General features: G+C 43.0%; 1 protein-coding gene across 2 annotated transcripts in view; it reads left to right on the top strand.

Annotated features, from left to right (window-relative positions):
* LOC101172231 (ryanodine receptor 2) overlaps positions 1 to 17,947 on the top strand; it is a 310,508-nt gene that overhangs the window by 244,116 nt on the left and 48,445 nt on the right. For both annotated transcript variants that reach the window (XM_023949560.1, XM_023949561.1), the window contains 7 exons: positions 632 to 838; positions 914 to 1,219; positions 1,438 to 1,505; positions 1,578 to 1,722; positions 11,670 to 11,756; positions 16,043 to 16,300; positions 16,413 to 16,543. In XM_023949560.1, coding sequence (XP_023805328.1) covers positions 632 to 838; positions 914 to 1,219; positions 1,438 to 1,505; positions 1,578 to 1,722; positions 11,670 to 11,756; positions 16,043 to 16,300; positions 16,413 to 16,543 — 1,202 coding nt within the window. The remainder of the gene's footprint in view (positions 1 to 631; positions 839 to 913; positions 1,220 to 1,437; positions 1,506 to 1,577; positions 1,723 to 11,669; positions 11,757 to 16,042; positions 16,301 to 16,412; positions 16,544 to 17,947) is intronic.

The raw sequence follows: 17,947 nt of genomic DNA, 5'->3' as shown, positions 1-17,947 counted from the left end.
TTGGTTTCAAACCTCTGAACTTCCACTTTCTAACTTCACAAGACATCATGTTTGATGTACTGTAATCTTGACGGCTGTGGGGGTGTGGTTCATTCATGCAATGCCAGTCCATATTACAAGGAGAGCCTGCTATCACAAAACTGTCAGACGGCTGGTTCCAATTGCAACAGGTTTTATTAGCAAAGCTAAAGGTCCACAAAGCTAAATCGGGTCAGGAAGGGAGGGGTCAATAATGAACATGGGAGCATCAGAGAAAAAAACAGAAGTAGTCAAAATCCAGGTGAGATTTGGAGCACGTGGCAAGCAAAAGGAGTTAGACACCAAACAGGGTGAGGAAATCAGGTCAGGATATAACGCTCGGTAATGCAGGCAGTGTGGCACAAACAATACTTCACACTGAGTGAGGCTCAGCACAGTGCTGAAGTAGACTGTGATTGTTTTTGCGAATGACAGTCAGGTGTGCACCACTCAGAAACTGCATGCTGGGGTTTCATCTAGAAGTGCATCTAGAAGTCTGGAGACAGCCGATGACCAGAGGGGGGAGACAGCTCTGACTTCTGATATCCCCCCAATTAGGCCGATGTGGAGGAGTATGTGTTCATGCTGAGTGGCTGACTGTGCTCCCTCTCAGGTGCTGTCCATGAAGAGCTTGAAGAAGCAGATTAAGAAGATAAAGAACATGACGATGAAGGATATGGTGACCACCCTGGTCTCCTTCTACTGGTCCCTCCTGCTGGCCCTTCTCCATGTGGTGTTCAGCGTGACTCGAGGATTTTGCAGAATCTTCTATAATACCTTCATGGGAGGAAATCTGGTGGAGGGGGCCAAAACCATAAAGGTCTAGTTTTTTGAAAAACCAAAGTGGTCAATGGTAATCCAGATTTTAAAGAGTTGATGACCATTCCTACCTCAGGTGTCAGAGCTGCTGGCCAATATGCCTGACCCCACCCAGGATGAGGTGCGAGGGGAAGGGGAGGACAGGGAAAAGAGGCCAACTGACCGTAGCACCCCCAGCAAGGACTTGGCTGACCTGGCCTTAAACACCGGCGAGAGCGAGCTGCTGTCAGACATTTTTGGTTTGGACCTGAGGAAGGAGGGGGGGCAGTACAGGATCACACCTCATAACCCTGACACCAGCCTCACTGAGCTCCTCAACTCCCCGGCGCCCCCTCCATCACTGCCTGCTGCAGCCGAGCCTGAACTCCGGCAAAGGCATCAGGTGAAAACCTGAACGCGCTTCACTGTTATAGTTTGGCTTGTTTAAGATGTATTTCTCTGTAAAATGTTTGCTTCAGAATTTGAATACAGTCGGGCGTAGATGTCTGTCAGAGACTAACACTGCCTTCATGAAGTGAAATTGATAAACAATGAATAGATCTTCTCCCGTGATCCTCACAGACCCAGACATGATGACTTCAATTCTGTTTTCTGTTTCAGTCCAGGAGTTGTTTCGATGAAAATGACACAACAACACAAGCTGCAGCTGAAACAGAGAAGTCCTCTGAGTATGTACTTGCTCAGTAGATGAGGTATGGTCCTTGATTTAGCTGTTGTTGAGAATTGCTTTGGTATTTCAGAGGCATGGAGACATCTGAGACACTGCAGAAGAATGAGAAGATGAAAGCAAAAGTGCGACGACACCACAGCTACAGGTGTGATGAGCCTGATCTGCAGGAGTCTGCCTTCCTAAAGAAGATTATCGCCTACCAGAGGAAGCTCCTGGTACCTGTCTTTAATTTTTGTCTTTTAAGGGCATGATTCTGTAATGTTCACAAGTTGTGCAAAAAGGCAATGGGAGCTCGGCTGAAAGAAAAGTTACAAAAAAAAAAAATCTTTATTAATAAAGTTCATAAACTTTTTAAAGCCCAGTTAGATGGCTACCATCTTAAAAAAATGCATAAATAAAACATGACCTTCACAACCGGAATGTCACCATCACAGAAAGAGAAAAGTACATTAAAGCAAACCAGTCGACTAGTAAAGGCACACTTCAGTCGAGGGAGGCAAACTGATGACCTCATAATTAATGCACACCTGAAAGTCCCAAAAGAAAAACTCCACCCATTCGACTGTTATACTCGTTCACACCGGGCATGTGATACGCGTTCAAGAACGTACTAAACTGGCATTCTTAAACGCTCTTTTAGTATATGGTGTTCACACTGGGCTGTTGCTCACCGATACTAGCTCATATACTCACAGTTGAAAGATGATTGGTGCGAAACGTCAAGGCAGTCAAAATTTTGCTCCAGCCTTTTTTTTTTACAGCTTTGTTCTGAAATATGAAAGATTTGTTGTCAAATAATTCTGACCGAGCACAAACCACAATTGCTGATTTTTCCTTCATTATCAATTTTTCAGTTGTGACTTTGGTGTTTTGTAAAGGACGCTACCCATAGGTCACTACCAAATCGGAGTCCTTGATTGGTCACAGTCCAACTTGGTTTAACTTTTAACATGGCTGTACATTTTGTATATAAAGCCCAAAAACTGTTGTAGAATCGATAAAGATGGATGGTTCATTTTCAATAAGAGTGAAGTCTACACTGCCTTCGCACTGGAGCTCTGTGGAAGTTGGAATGTTTGTTAGTTAGGAAAGACAGCCACCCACATGTGCTCAGTGTGGAGTGTATTAAACCCGTGGTTTAGATACGTAGATAGATAGATAGATAGATAGATAGATAGATAGATAGATAGATAGATAGATAGATAGATAGATAGATAGATAGATAGATAGATAGATAGATAGATAGATAGATAGATAGATAGATAGATAGATAGATAGATAGATAGATAGATAGATAGATAGATAGATAGATAGATAGATGACTTTATTAATCCCATAATTGGGGAAATTTAATTTATCTGTGGCAGCAACACGACATTCAGAAATAATCTATATAATATAACATCAATAAAGGACATCACAAATGACATTTATATTAAATAATTAAAAATATTACTAAAATTATTATGAAAAATTATTATCAAAAATGAGATTCTTATTAAATAAAGAAATAAATATTAAATATTAAATAAATACAGCTGCAAAAGTGTAAAAAACATGCGGTCTGCAAAACATGTAAACTGTAAAAAAAACATTACAAATTTTTGTTTCAAAATACAGAAATAACTAATGAAGTTCACACCAAAAACAAAAACAAACAACTGTTCAGGAATAAAAAACAATCTAAAATTGAAAAACAACAACTACAACAAAAGAAAAAAAAAAAAATGAGTGAATGAAAAACCCCCACGGGACCGTGGAGTGTCACTGTAACACAGTGTTGTACAGTCTGATGGCTGTGGGGAGGAATGACCTGCGGTAGCGCTCCTTCTTACACTGAGGGTGCAACAGTCTTGTGCTGAAGGAGCTGGTCAGCGCCTCTACAGTTTGGTGCAGGGGGTGGGAGGGGTTATCCATGATGGAATTTAGCTTATCTAATGTCCTCCAGTCCGCCACCTCCTCGATGGACTCAAGTGTGCAGCCCAGGACAGAGTCGGCCTTCCTAACCAGTTTGTTAAGTCTCCTCATGTCTCTGCCTGTACTGCCCCCCGCCCAGCACACAACTCCAACGACCTCAGTCTCCTCAGCAGGTGAAGACTCTGACCCCTCCTGTACAGAGCATCCGTGTTGTTGGACCAGTCCAGTCTGTTGTTCAGGTGAACACCCAGATATTTAAAGGTGTCCACGACCTCAATGTCTGAACCCTGGATGTTCACCGGTGACTGTGATGGTGAGGACCTCCTGAAGTCCAGGATCAGCTCCTTTGTCTTGATGGTGTTAAGCAGCAGGTGGTTAACTTCACACCAAAGCCAACAAAGTCAGAGATGACCCCCTTGTACTCCTGCTCCTGCAGGCATGTTTCACACACATAAGGGTTACACTTTTTATCTTTGATTTTCATGCCATCCACCACTGTTTCAATTATGATTAAGTCATTATAATTACAATGACTCATTACTTCGTGTCAAGTTTTTAGATCATAAAATTACAGATCACATAATCACATAATCACATAATCACATAATCACAATTCTCTTATGCCATGTCCAAAGCAGGTAGGGAGAGGGACAAGATGGCGGCGCCAGGTTCTGCAGGTGTAGTCGCAGCTCTGCTTGTTTATGTGTTGCTTAATTGTTTAAAGTACGATGACAACTATCAATCTTTAAATGTCAATGAATTAAGTAAGCCGTCATATATGCGACCAAAAATGAAATTCCAACTAAACAAGCACTTTGGATTCGGGAAACTTGCGCTGGCTACCACCTTCGTCCATCCACATCACTATTACCGGCGTATAAAAACGCACTCTGAAATTAAATTAAACCCGCAACAGAGCCTTGCTTTGGTCATTGCGGTCTACCTTCTGCTGTCCGGTGATATCCATCAATGCCCCGGACCGGCTGCCAGCTCTAGTGAGACACCTTTCTCTACTCCACCATCCAACAACAGGAGCACCTCCGGAAACTTTCAGGTACATTCACTACGTACATTCTACAAAGTGAATCAACGTACTCACCCGAACCTTCTCATCCCTCGAATGAGCGCTGTGACGACACCGGCGACCTCAACAACCTCAGATGTTGGATGGATGAAGCCGACGCACCCCCGGAACAACAGGGAAACTCCATGGCCGGCCTCGTCATGCCAACCCACAAACTCAAGCACCTCAAAAATCTCCGCCACGGCCACACCAGACAGCGCAGGGATCCGTCGATCTGTGCGCCCCCCACAATATCCCTACAAACTAGATACCTTGAACAATATCTGGACATACCCCAGCAACCCGTTTTGCCGGTCTCCTGCTGCCGCAAAACTCCATTGCCGCTTACGTCATCAGAACACGCCAACTACCTGGACTAATAACAATCCACATCACTGGAGAAATCAAAAACGCGGAGTGGATTACCGGATGCTCCGCTCTCTTCCAAGAGTGAAAGCAATGCCTAATTTAAAAATTGAATTGTTTAATGTGCAGTCACTTTCAAACAAAACATCTTTAATATCTGAACACATCACTGACAGACAAATTGATATGATGTGTCTAACTGAAACCTGGCATAAACCAGAGCAATACCTGTCACTAAATGAAGCCTGCCCTCCAGACTACACCTACCTTGAAAAAGCCAGAGTCACTGGACGAGGAGGAGGCTTAGCTGTCATATACCGCAGAAACCTTCATCTGACACCCATTTCAACACCTGTACTGTCTACATTTGAATGCCTGTTATTCAAATGCAGAACAGAAAAAATAACAATAACAGTAATTCTTATTTACCGACCACCCAAAATAAACCCCGGCTTTTTCAATGAACTCCAAGACCTGCTGACGACAATATGCGCAACATCACCTAGTACGCTCATACAAGGAGACTTCAATTTACATGTAGACACTCCTACAAACTGCTCTGCTGTCGAGTTTTTGGAATTACTTGACACCTTACAGCTAACACAGCATGTAAAAGAACCCACACACTCTAAAGGACACACTCTTGACTTGGCTATCACGGACACAGCCCCTATTACCAACATGGAAGTTTATGACTTGGGCGTGTCTGACCACAAGGTTATTTCATTGGAACTAGCATTAGCTCACCAACATAAAAACACAAAACGGGAAATATATTTCAGGAACCTGAAAAACATTGACCATGCAGCCATACAAGAGGATATACAAAAACTCTCTCTGCCATCACCACTCACCTCAGTTAATGAATCTGTTGACCGCTACAATTCTACACTTCATAACATTCTGCAATCCCATGCACCCCTGAAATCAAGAACCGTCTCTTTCACTAGATCAGCCCCGTGGTACACAGAGGAACTGCGAATTCTTAAAAGACTTGGACGAACCATGGAACGAAGACTCATAAAAAACAACCTGACAGTACACAAACAGGCCTATCGAGACCATCAAAAACTCTACTGTAGAGCCCTTAAAATAGCCAGGCAAAAGTTCTATTCCCACAAGATCAATAGCAACACTGGAAATTCAAAACAGCTGTTTTCCACCATACACTCTCTGCTTAAGCCCCCCACACTTACCCATAGTGACGCTAGTGTCAGCAGCTGTGATAGATTCAAGGATTTTTTCACCAACAAAATATCTTCCATAAAATCTAACTTCCTGCCCACTACTACTATTCCCACCTCATCTGAAAACACGACTGTACCAACAGCTCCAAGGCCCCTTTCTGAATTCACAACCACTACACAGAAAGAAGTTGAGGCCATCTTAAGGACTATGAAATCCTCAACCTGCTCACTTGACCCCCTCCCAACAGCCCTGATCAAAGACAACATTTCAATTATCAGTCCAATTATCGCAACTATAATTAACCAATCACTACAAGCCGGTCATGTTCCCCTTGCTCTCAAAACCGCCATCATTAGACCACACTTAAAAAAACCGGCACTGGACCCTGATAACTTGGCAAACTATAGACCCATTTCCAACCTACCATTCCTGTCCAAGGTTCTTGAAAAAGTTGTCGCCGCTCAACTCCACCATCATCTCTCAACGCACAGCTTGTATGAAAAATTTCAGTCTGGCTTCCGGCCAGCTCACAGTACAGAGACAGCCCTGGTCCGAGTCATGAATGACCTACTCATGGCTGCGGACCAGGGCTCCCCATCTCTACTCATCCTTCTTGACCTATCAGCTGCATTTGACACTGTGGATCACGGCATTCTCCTTAACCGTCTTCATACTACTGTTGGACTCTCTGGGAACATACTCAACTGGTTTAAATCATATCTCACAAACAGGACAGAATATGTGGCTCTGGGAAATGCTAAATCCCACACACACACAGTCACCTGCGGAGTTCCTCAAGGCTCTGTTCTTGGACCTTCACTCTTTACCATCTACATATCTCCACTTGGACAAATCATTCGTAAACACAACATTTCATTCCACTGTTACGCCGACGACACACAATTATATGTAAAAATGAATTCCACTCCCACCATAACTTCTTCTGCCCTCCAGGCATGTCTCGAGGAGATAGAAGCATGGATGGCTGAAAACTCTCTCCAGTTCAACAGCAACAAGACTGAAGCCATATTAATCGGTACCCCTCACCAGATCAAAACATCCTCCACCAAAAGCATTCTGGTCTCTGGTCACAACATTCCACTTTCTTCACCTGTGATAAATCTTGGTGTCAAAATCGATTCTACTCTAACATTTGATCATCATATACGTCACCTCTCCAAAGTCTCTTTTTTCCATCTGAAAAACATTGCAAAGCTCCGCCCCTCACTAACCCAGTCTGATGCAGAAAAACTAATCCATGCTTTTGTCTCCTCCAGACTAAATTACTGCAATGCTCTCCTTGTTGGGATTCCTGGCAGGAGCCTGGAAAAGCTCCAGCACAACCAAAACTGCGCTGCTAGGGTCCTGACAAGGAGACGCAAATTTGACCACATCACTCCTGTCCTTCAGTCACTTCACTGGTTACCCATTCGTTCCAGAATTCAATACAAACTCTGTCTCCTCACCTACCAATGCGTCCATGGAACTGCCCCTGCCTACCTCAGTGAGCTCCTTTCCCTGCACGCCACTTCACGACTCCTCCGTTCCAATTTCACACACTGCCTTCATCAGCCAAGGACCAGGCTAACCACTATGGGAGACAGAGCCTTTCAGGCTGCTGCCCCTCGACTCTGGAACAATCTTCCACAATCCCTCAGAGCCCCACAAAGCCTTGGCACATTCAAAAAAGGCTTAAAAACTTTTCTTTTTAATAATGCTTTTTAGTACTTTCATTGTTGTTTTATTTTTGTCTTACCTTGTTCTTATTGTAAATCATTTTTATTTCTGCCTCCATTGTAGCGCTTTGGGATTTTATCTAAAATGTAAAGCGCATTCTAAATAAAATTTATTATTATTATTATTATTATTATTATTATTATTATTATTATTATTATTATGTCCAGATAATACAGTCTGTCTTTTACCTTCATGTCACATGTTTTACCGTTGGGAAGAGTCATTTTGTTGTTGTTCTTCTCGAAGTTCAACTTTGCTCCCTTTGAAGATGCTGCTTCCACAGACAAAATGTTTTGTCTGTGGAAGCAGCTTGTCTGTGGAAGACACATCCAGGGATCAAAAGTGCATTTGTGAGCTGGACACTCACCACTCTGCCATTGCCGTCAGTAAGTTTGATCTTGCTCAGTACACTACCAGCAATCCGGGTTACATCTGCCAGTTGCATGACGTGGTTCTTGGGCCGAAACGTCTCGTCAAACCTGATGAATGCTTCTTCACTGGTCATGATGTGAGCAGATGCTCTACTGTCCACAAGCAATCCCTCTGGTTGTGCACAGTGAGGTTGCCATTCACTTGCCCAGAGTATGAAGGTCTCCCGCTCAGCAGTGTGTTCGTCTCTGGTCTGTGCGGTGCTTGTCCTAATGTCTGTAAGGGCGGCCACTTTACTGCTGTTTTGTTTGTAAGCAGTCCTGAAGTTCCGCTGTGATTTCTTAACTTTGTTTCTACAGTCTCTTGCTTTTTGTCCAACCTTTTCGCAAATAAAGCATTCGCTGTTGAAGTATTTCTTCTCATTATTTCTAGGCTTGGTCTGCTTTGTTTTGTAGTTAACCGTAATTACTTCATCTGCTCGTGGCCTTGAGCAATAGCGAAGTGAGCATTCAAAGCTCCTCAACCTCGCCTTGAACTCACTGAAGGTTAGAGCCTCTCTTGTCTGAGGAACATGAACAGAAAATGGTGCATATTCCCCCCTCTTTCGGTTTTATTTGCACCTTAGACATGTAGGGTCCTTGGTAGGGGGGGTGCTTGGACATCACTGCAAGCAAGCAGTAGATGTCCTCCTGGCACCCTACCCGCCAATTTTAACCGCACCTTAGACATTTAGGGCCCCTTGGTGGGGAGGGTGAGGGGACATCACTGTGAGTAATCAGGAGATGTCCCCTTAGTGCCCTACTCGCCAATTTTAACTGCACCCCCCTTAGTACACACACCCCTCCCCCTTCAATATATACATTCCAACATAAACACACACCCATGCACACACACACCCTCTCAAACACACATACACGCACACACATTTTGCAAGGAAAGTGGGACCTGGGTCCATCTGTCCCCTACCCCTTCCCTGGTGGGGGGTGCGGGCCCCTTGGCGATGGCAGCCGTGTCCCTTGGGTGCCGGCTCCCTGGGCCCGGCGGTGCTCTCTCCGCACGGTGGGGGGGTTCATATTACACCTGAGCCGGGGGTGTTCGTGTCCCTGGGGGGTGGGTCCTGGTCCTTGCCCCTGAGCGCTGGGCCCCGCCAAACTTCCAACATGGCTGAGCCTGGTCGGGCCACATTTATAACACCCCTTGTGGGCCACCCTTTTTTTCCCCGGGGTTCCCCCCCTCCTGGGCGGGGGCGGCGGGCCCCTGCCTTGCTCCTCCCTGGACCAACCGTGGGCCGGGTGGGTGGCTGCCTGGAGTGCGGAGCGGGTCTCCCTTGGGGGGTCCTGGCTCGTACCTGGGGTTGGGGCGGGGGGATGCCCGGAACTCCTGGGTGGTGGTGGGGTGCTCGTCTGGGGCTGTGGGCGTCCTTCTCCGGTGGGGCCCTGCGTTGGGCTCTTCCGGCGCGGCGGGGGGGTTGCTTTCCTGGCTGGGCTGGGGCGGCGCTCTCTTTCCCTCCGCGCTTCCCTGCTCTCTGGCTCTGGGGGCCTCGCGGCGGTCCTGCTGGCCCTGGCCTGGTTGGCGGTCTTGGTCGCCCGGGGGGCGGTTGTTCCCTGCCTGTTCCCGTGTGGCGTTGGGGGAATTCCGGCTGCCGCTGCTGCTGCGGCGGGGGTCTGGGTGTGGGGGTGGCTGGGCGCTCCTCCTCCCTCTTTTCACATTCCACCATCCATTTTAGAAGAACATAAACACTCACCTGAGCACAGGTGTTAGCTCACCTTTGCACTTATAGTTTGCATGATTGAATGAATGAAAGATTTCACACTAGTTGGTTTAAAGGCATAGGTATGCGTTCGTGAACACTATCTGTTTTGTGTACATGTTGACATGTGAACATTTTTTGAAGCTAGCAGGTGTGTTGATAATATTTGAGTGTGTGTGAACAGGCCCCGCCCTTTTTGTACTACATTTGAACTGTACCGTAACGATAAACAACCAGTAAACCTGTCTGCTCTATGCTGCTTCATGGTCTTACCCCCCCCCCCTCTCACTATCACCCCCCCCCCCCCCCCTCTGACATCCCTCCCTCTTCTTCCCTTCTTTCCTTTTCCGTCCGGTCCAACACCAAAGATTTTCAATCATGGTTGAAATGAATAAAGTTTGGCCTCAATTACAAAAGGGGTTTATTCAGTCACACCTTTGGTTTGTCTGAAGATTAATAACCCCTCTTGTTAAAGTAAAATATGTCCAACACAAGAGGCCCTCAGCTCTCATCTGCCTGCCTAGCTGTTGGACAGGACAAGTAAAAAAAAAAAAAAAATAAGACAATGGTGCATATTCATCTTTGAGTCCTTTTACTACCATTGCCAACAACAGTGCATCGCTGAGGGTTTCTTTAGCTCTGTTCAGTGCTGCCACAATCTTCTCAACATGTGCTAGATAATCAGCTAGCTATTCTTGATTGTTGGTTAGTTCTGTGTAAAGTCCGACAATCCGCAGGCTTTTTTCTGATTCAAAATGGTGTCTCAGTATTTCTAGACTCTTCTTTCCATCATCTGGCACTTCATACAGGAATAACATTATCGTCTTATCATCCAGGTAACCAACTAGTGCATATGCCAGCTCGTTTTTCCTACCGGCTTCCGGCTCTGCAGCCCCTGCTTGCTGGATCCCGAGAATAGCCTCCTTCAGGCCGATGGTTTTCAAGTACGCTAAAAACCTGGTCTCCCATAAGTGGTAGCGTGCAAAAGAAAGACATAACAAACACTGAGAAACTGCCATGTATGTCCTGGAGTCGACCTCACAATTCCTGCATGATAAAAATATAATGGCAGCTGCTAGATTATAGCAGACAGTTTGACAGGGTCATGTCCTTAGCCTTTTGATGTCAACAAACATTTGAATGCACTACAACTTTTTTTAAGACGGTGTAAATTATGTGTTACTTTTAAAACGAGCGTAAAAAGCAGCGTTTTTAATGGCCGATATGCCGTTCTTTACGCCGTTTTTCCTGGCCATTTGTAACTTATTTCACTTGCCACAGCACTTAGACAAGGAAACGTGCATAGCTCTTTAGAATAAATAAACCTGATCTCTCATCATCTGCGTCCTCTGTCATGAATCCGAGAAAAGCTTTTGATGAAACCTCCTGCAGTAGCTGCAAGCTTTCGGTTAGCACACTGTGGGACAAGCGTCAAGCAGAAACCTGTTTAAACTGAGACGGTGTACGCGAATCTTGCATTTGAGGTGCGCACAAGGAGTGGGGGGTACACACGTGTTAGACTTGGCTAGCGATCCGTACGGATCAGGAATCATCCGTGATCCGTCGCACTCCTTGTTATAAACGTTCGGTGCCTAAACTTTTTTTACTAAAATCATTATGTGTAATTGATACTTTGCTTTCAAATCAATTCTGACACATTATTAAGGTTTTTTTATCCAACAATAATTGTCAGAATGGGACACTGCTCTCTGTTTTGACAAGTCCATGACTCTGTGTTTCACCTGCATGTTTGTTTCTTGTCTTTGCTGCAGAACTACTTTGCCAGAAACTTTTACAACATGAGGATGCTGGCGCTGTTTGTTGCCTTTGCCATCAATTTCATTCTCCTCTTCTATAAGGTAAGTTTACATCACAGAAGCATCAACATGACCTTCTGCCAATGGGAACAAACTCTGCTGGACCTGAAGGAAGGCACAGTTAGTTGTTATATCTCAAAGCAAGCATCTTTTTCAACAGAAAAATACCAAACTTTTAAACAGTCAATCAATCATTCACCACAAATTTAACTAGTAGGAGTACTCTACAAGAGTCCCTTACTTTTTTCAGCCCATGAACCGGTTTAATGTTAGACAAATGTAATACAGACTGGTACGAGGCTTTAGGCGGGTGTACATTTTTTTTAATTTACTCTTAAGTCTGGAAATATATGCAGCTGATTTATTTTGCAGGTGTGACTGATGATAACAGAAAACAAGAAAAAATAAGCTACTAAAACTGGTATTTTCTAATATAACTATAAACGTTAATCCTCTGTTTAACTTTAGACAGTAGTTTTGTGAATAATATGCATTATTATCATTGTGTGCTGGAACAACTGTTGCAATAAATCCATATTGGGAGTAAAGACTTTTGTCTGCAGATTTCTTTTATTTTGAGGTCATAGGCTCCTCTTCTGTTTCCTCACTGACTCTTTTCTGCAGAAAGAAACTTTCCAAATTTTTTTATTTTTTTATTTTGTTAGTTTGGAAGTTTCCATTCAGCGGTTGGCCCAGCCACTTTAAGAATACAGACGATGGATTTTGGACATGTAACGGAGTGACTTGACATGCGTCAAGAATGAGTCAGATGTGGTGGGGAGAATCTAGTACTTTACCAAAGTTAAACTTAATTCAAAATCAGATTATAAATATAACAAAAAATGTTGGTGGGGTTTATTTTTTTTAATTTTTTTTATCTGAGGCCCGGTACCAACTGTCCAATGGACCGGTACTGGTCCGTGGCTGGTTGGTTGAGGCGCACTGACCTAGAGTTTGTGTTCATTTCTGTCTTGTTCTTGAACAGAACTTTTTTGTTCTTTATGACACTGTACTGACACTGTTGTGGGAATATGTTGATTTACCAGGTAAAGTAAAATGCAACTATCCCTGATTGTCCCTTCAAATGATTGGAATATAGGTTGTTTTAAACTAGGACAGTCTTGTCAACCAGACTTGTCTGACCAAGACGGGTAAAAAGTCGAGAACAGGAAAACCGGTTTGTCCTGCTAATCTTCTGATTATCATGAGTTTAGTGCTTTTGTATAAATCACCCAAAGCCTCTGTAATTTGTAATGATAAATGGTCACAAAACTTTCAGTTGTCATGGGGTACTCGCCAGGACTGTCGTCTCAGTGCACTTCCATTTACTCTGGCTGTAGAGCCGTTATCTATCACACTTAAAACCTTTCCATCAATTAGTAGAATCCACCGGGGGGGGGTACAAATCAAACTTAAGTAAAAGTAAATATTCTCCTGTTAACGATCTGGCTCTCCAATTACAATGGTGTCTTACCACTCCAAATGTCAACAAATGTCTTTAAGTATTTGGGTATCAATATTACAAGAGACATGCAGCACCTCTATCAAAAAAACCTCTGTCATTTATTTGAAAAGACTAAATTAGACCTAAGGAAGTGGAGAACTCTTTACCTATGTCTGGCTGGGAAGGTTAATAGTAGTAAAATGACTGTACTCCCCACATTTCGTTACGTTTTTCAGTGTATTCTACTCTATATCCATACTTTTTTTTTAATCTCTTGATAAGGCTTTTGTCTCACTTATATGTGATGGAAGGAAACTTAGGATACGGCTTGAATTGCAACAGATGTCTAAAAATCAAGTCAGTTTAGTTTAGTCTTTCCCAACTTCTGCTACTATTACTGGGCTTCAAAAGTAAAGAATATTATACATTTTTTTTTACACTCCAGATATGGACTGGTGCCTTCTTGAAGCTGCATCTTGCATCTCAATTTCTCTCTGAGCTCTGGTAACCACTGACTTGTTTCTCTATGCCCTTAAATGCCCTAATATCCCAGTCGTCCTGAATACTCTTAAAATATGGTTAAATTTGACTGCAGGAATCTCCTTCATTTAAGTCCTATACACAACAATCATCTCTTTCCCCATGCTACGCTGGACTCTGATTTAATTCTCTGGAAAAAGCAAGGTATTAATCGTTTTAAAGACATGTACATAAACTCTGTCTTTGCGAGCTTTGATGATCTTTCACCTAAATTTAATCTCCCTCGGTCTAGCCTATTCTGTTACTTCGGAATATGTCACTTTCTTCAGTGTCATGACTCAGACTTTCCATATATGCTATCAGGTATAGAAGCAATTTTAGAAACCCCAGTATATTTTAGAAGATTTATCTCAAGAATATATGATCAAATAACTTCCTTAAAAAACACAAATCTTGTAAACATCAGGGCAGACTGGGTGAATGAGTCGGGGAAGAAACTGGTTTTGGAGGACGACATCTGGAATGATGTTTTACTAAGCATAAATGGGAGCTTCTCCTGTGCAAAATTGAACTCAATCCAAATAAATCTTGTACATCGCATCCGCTTCTCCAAAGCAAGACTAGTAAAGATTGATCCCAATGTAGAAGCCAGCTGTGTTAGATGCCATCATACCCTTGCTGACTTAACACACATGTTCTGGCTGTGTCCATCTCTGCCATCCTGCTGGTCTGTCATTTTTAAAACATTATCACAAGCTCTCAAAATTGATCTTCAAACCAACACAGCCATGGCTATATTTAGCATCACAGCTAGAAAACAGTCTACTTTAAGGAAGTTAAATAAACATGTGATTTATTTTACAACACTATTTGCACGTAGAATGATTTAATTACACTAGATGTCAAATAAGCCACACAAAGTGTCTCTTTGGTTTAGTGACTCAATACGATTCATGGAGCTAGAAAATACTCAATACATTCTAGGGGTGTCAAGAGGCAAATTTATTTTTGTACGGGGTCCAATAATATCATACTTTGATGAGCTCAAAACTTGTCCCAAGTAGCAGCTTCCAATGACTCTCCTGTTTTTTTACATTTTGGTTCCTCCTGTCATCATCATACTCAGCCTTAGTGGTGCATGCATGCTTATATCATTTGATGTTATGATTTGTTTAACTTTTTTTTGCTTGACTTTCGCAGAGTTCTTTATTTCTGGTGCTCAATAAAAAAAAGATTAATCTCAAAAAGCAAAAAAGATTATAGAATTAAAACAAGTTAAGTTGCTTAGTATGCATATAAAGCAGTGATTTATTTTCACTTTCCAAAACTACATTCTACAATACTTTGCAAAAACAAAACCATTATAAAAATGATAACAGATAAAAATGAATGTTGTTCTTCCTCACCAGATTTTTGCTGAGGTTCATGTTCTTTAAGACCTCTGTTGCTTGTGGAAGCCACTGTCACATTAGTGTGAACTCCTGGCCTGCTTCTCTTTGCAGGCAGAGTTTGGACAACTTCCCCTGGGAGCTCTTCCTCTTTGGCCATGTTGGCAGCATTGGACACTTCTTTGTTTTCATTGTTATTGTCGAGTTTTGACTTTCTGCTGCGAGCAGCCTTTACAGGAACTGCTTTTGGAATATTAAAGATCTCCTGATCTGCTTTCCAAATGACAAACCACGTGGGTTTCTTTGATTCTCCCACAACAGGCTTGCTTTCTTCTTCAGCAGGGCTTGTTTGGTCACTGCCCACCTCTTTAGGTCTTTGTGCTTTTGGTTCAGCGACCACTGGAGCCTGTGTTCTCTGGTACAGAAAGAGCACATTCTTCTGTCGCAACTGCTGGAACTGCTCCTTGATAAGCTCTCTTGACTGAGGTGGCTTTTAAAACCTCATTTTGGATTGCCTTTTCTCTCCTTGTTCTGCTGGGTTTGCTGACTTTTTTAACTTTTTTCTGATGTTCAGACTCAAGCTCTTGGTTCTCGGCAGTAACCATGTCCTCTGTGAGATGTTTTCCTTCTTCCTCTCACAGGTTTCTAGGTGAAGAACTGAGAACCTCTTGTAGCTCGGTGGCAGCTGTAGGAGCCACTTTCAGCGTCTTGTCTTGTGTATAAGCACCAGAAGGTTTTGGGCTTACTGAAAAACCTAAAAAAAAAATTGAAAAACCTAACTTTCTGCTCTTCTGAGATTGCCTTAACATCCCCTTGAGGTGTAGCAGGAGACAGAAGAGGAAGCTGTTGGGATCTCTGGGGGTTTCAACAACAATCCATCTCCTGATAAACAACAGAAATTGAGTGGATGGCTGTTTTTTTTACAACATTGTAGTTAATTATTTAAAAATGTTCCAAGTTCCAGCAGGTTTGTACTCTCTATTTCTCCCTGAAGTAACTACACCATATTCTTCCAGGTTTCCACCTCTTCATCTCTGGTTGAGGGAAAGGAGGCAGTTTATAGCAGCAGCAGTGTCCAGTGGGAGCATCAGCCTGAAGAATGGTTGGAGGCTAAAGAGAGAGGGATGGAGGGGAACGGCAAGCCAGCGAAGCCAATCACAGTCCGGTTTGTCCTGGAAGAAAGCAGTGGATACATGGAGCCCATGCTACGGATCCTAGCTGTTCTGCACACAGTCATCTCCTTCTTCTGCATCATTGGATATTACTGCCTAAAGGCAGGACACTGACAGACTAACAACAGAAATTAGTATTTTCTGATATGTTGCATCAAAGTGGTGGGTTTTGAAAAGGAATTGTCTTCCTCTGCTCTCTGTGTGGACTCTCCAGGTCCCCCTAGTGATCTTCAAGCGGGAAAAGGAAGTAGCCCGAAAGCTGGAGTTTGATGGTCTCTACATCACAGAACAGCCTTCAGAGGATGATATCAAAGGACAGTGGGACAGACTCGTGATCAACACTCAGTAAGTGGACTTTGTCCATCCCTGTGTCTGTCAGTCTGTTCTCACTGAGGAGTATGTTGAGGCTGCCATCCTTTAGAGCACAATATTAGAATTTTTTCATTTCGGCACACTGTCCTACAGAAGCCGTGAAAGGCTTAATTTGCTTTTTTTTTGCGTAATTTCTCATTATAATGACATTTAATATCACATCATTATGGGAACAAATAATTTTCTTGTGATAATGAGATAGTAGGTGTCATTAACACCAGATTAAAAATGTCATTTTTTAGTGATCATGAGATAACAAAACAAAGTTTTCTAAAATCAGCAGCAAAACAAAGCAGTTTGTTAGGGAAAATCTCGAATACCAGAAGAATTGATCAAGTTATAATTGATTACTTTTATTGTGGTCGAACACAGACAGAGTTTGAGCTGATGAAGTCTGTCTTAAACAACATTCAAATCAGTCATCGTCATTTGAGGAGAAGTTATGCCTGGCTGCAACTGCACGCGGCTGCAAGTCAGTGATCCCATGGGTTTTTGTCAATTTTATCAGGGACTAGATGAGGGGACCAGGCCATCTACATGTTTACAGACTGATGCATGAGAGGTGCAGGCTAGAAGGACTGCATGTCAATCGAGACTTGGTCTGTCATTATGAGAAAAACACTTGTTTTCTTGTGAAAAAGTGATAGTAGGTGTCACAAAGTGTGAAAATCCTAAAAGAAAAATGGAAGAAGTCGTTGCATATTATAGTAAACACACCTGAGAGTGTTGATAAACAATTTGTAAATAATAGTATAAATACTTTTTGTTCTAAAAGGCAATTCCAAAGCACCCGAAAATTTTGCATAGAAATCACGAAGCATATAAGGGGCACCGAATGCATAAAGTGTGAGAAAGAGAAAAGTCACTCAGACTGTGTTCACAGTTGCACAGGTGTCCAGTGTGGGCTGGCTATGGGTTGTTCCGGCCTGCCTCTCTGGGTGGGGCAGGTGGGGGCTTAGGACTCTTGGACGGTGGCGCTCAATTTACTCATGACACTCTTGTGCTATGACTCTGTTTTATTGCCCCCCCCCCCCCCCCCCATCTTAACTCCTTATCCCCCATCTCTAACATCCCACTTCCTCTCTCCGTTCCTTTTCCTTTCAGTCCAACAAGGTATCCATATAAATGTAATAATTATAAATAAAGCTCGGCCTCAAGTACAAAAGTGATTCATAAAAATACAAACTCTGTTTGTCTCAAGATACATAAACCCCTATTGTAACAGTAAAATCTGTCCAACACAAGAGTTGAAAAAATCTGCATTAACAGTAACTCTTCAACTTGTTTATAACACGCTATATGTTAGCCATGTTAAAGTATTCATAATACCTGTATAAAAAAATGCGAAAACAAATGTTACTGTAACTCTCAATCTTG

The sequence above is a fragment of the Oryzias latipes genome, chromosome 19, assembly GCF_002234675.1.
Source record: "Oryzias latipes chromosome 19, ASM223467v1".
In the NCBI taxonomy this organism is placed as follows: domain Eukaryota; kingdom Metazoa; phylum Chordata; class Actinopteri; order Beloniformes; family Adrianichthyidae; genus Oryzias; species Oryzias latipes.
This window is presented reverse-complemented; position numbering and strand designations above follow the sequence as displayed.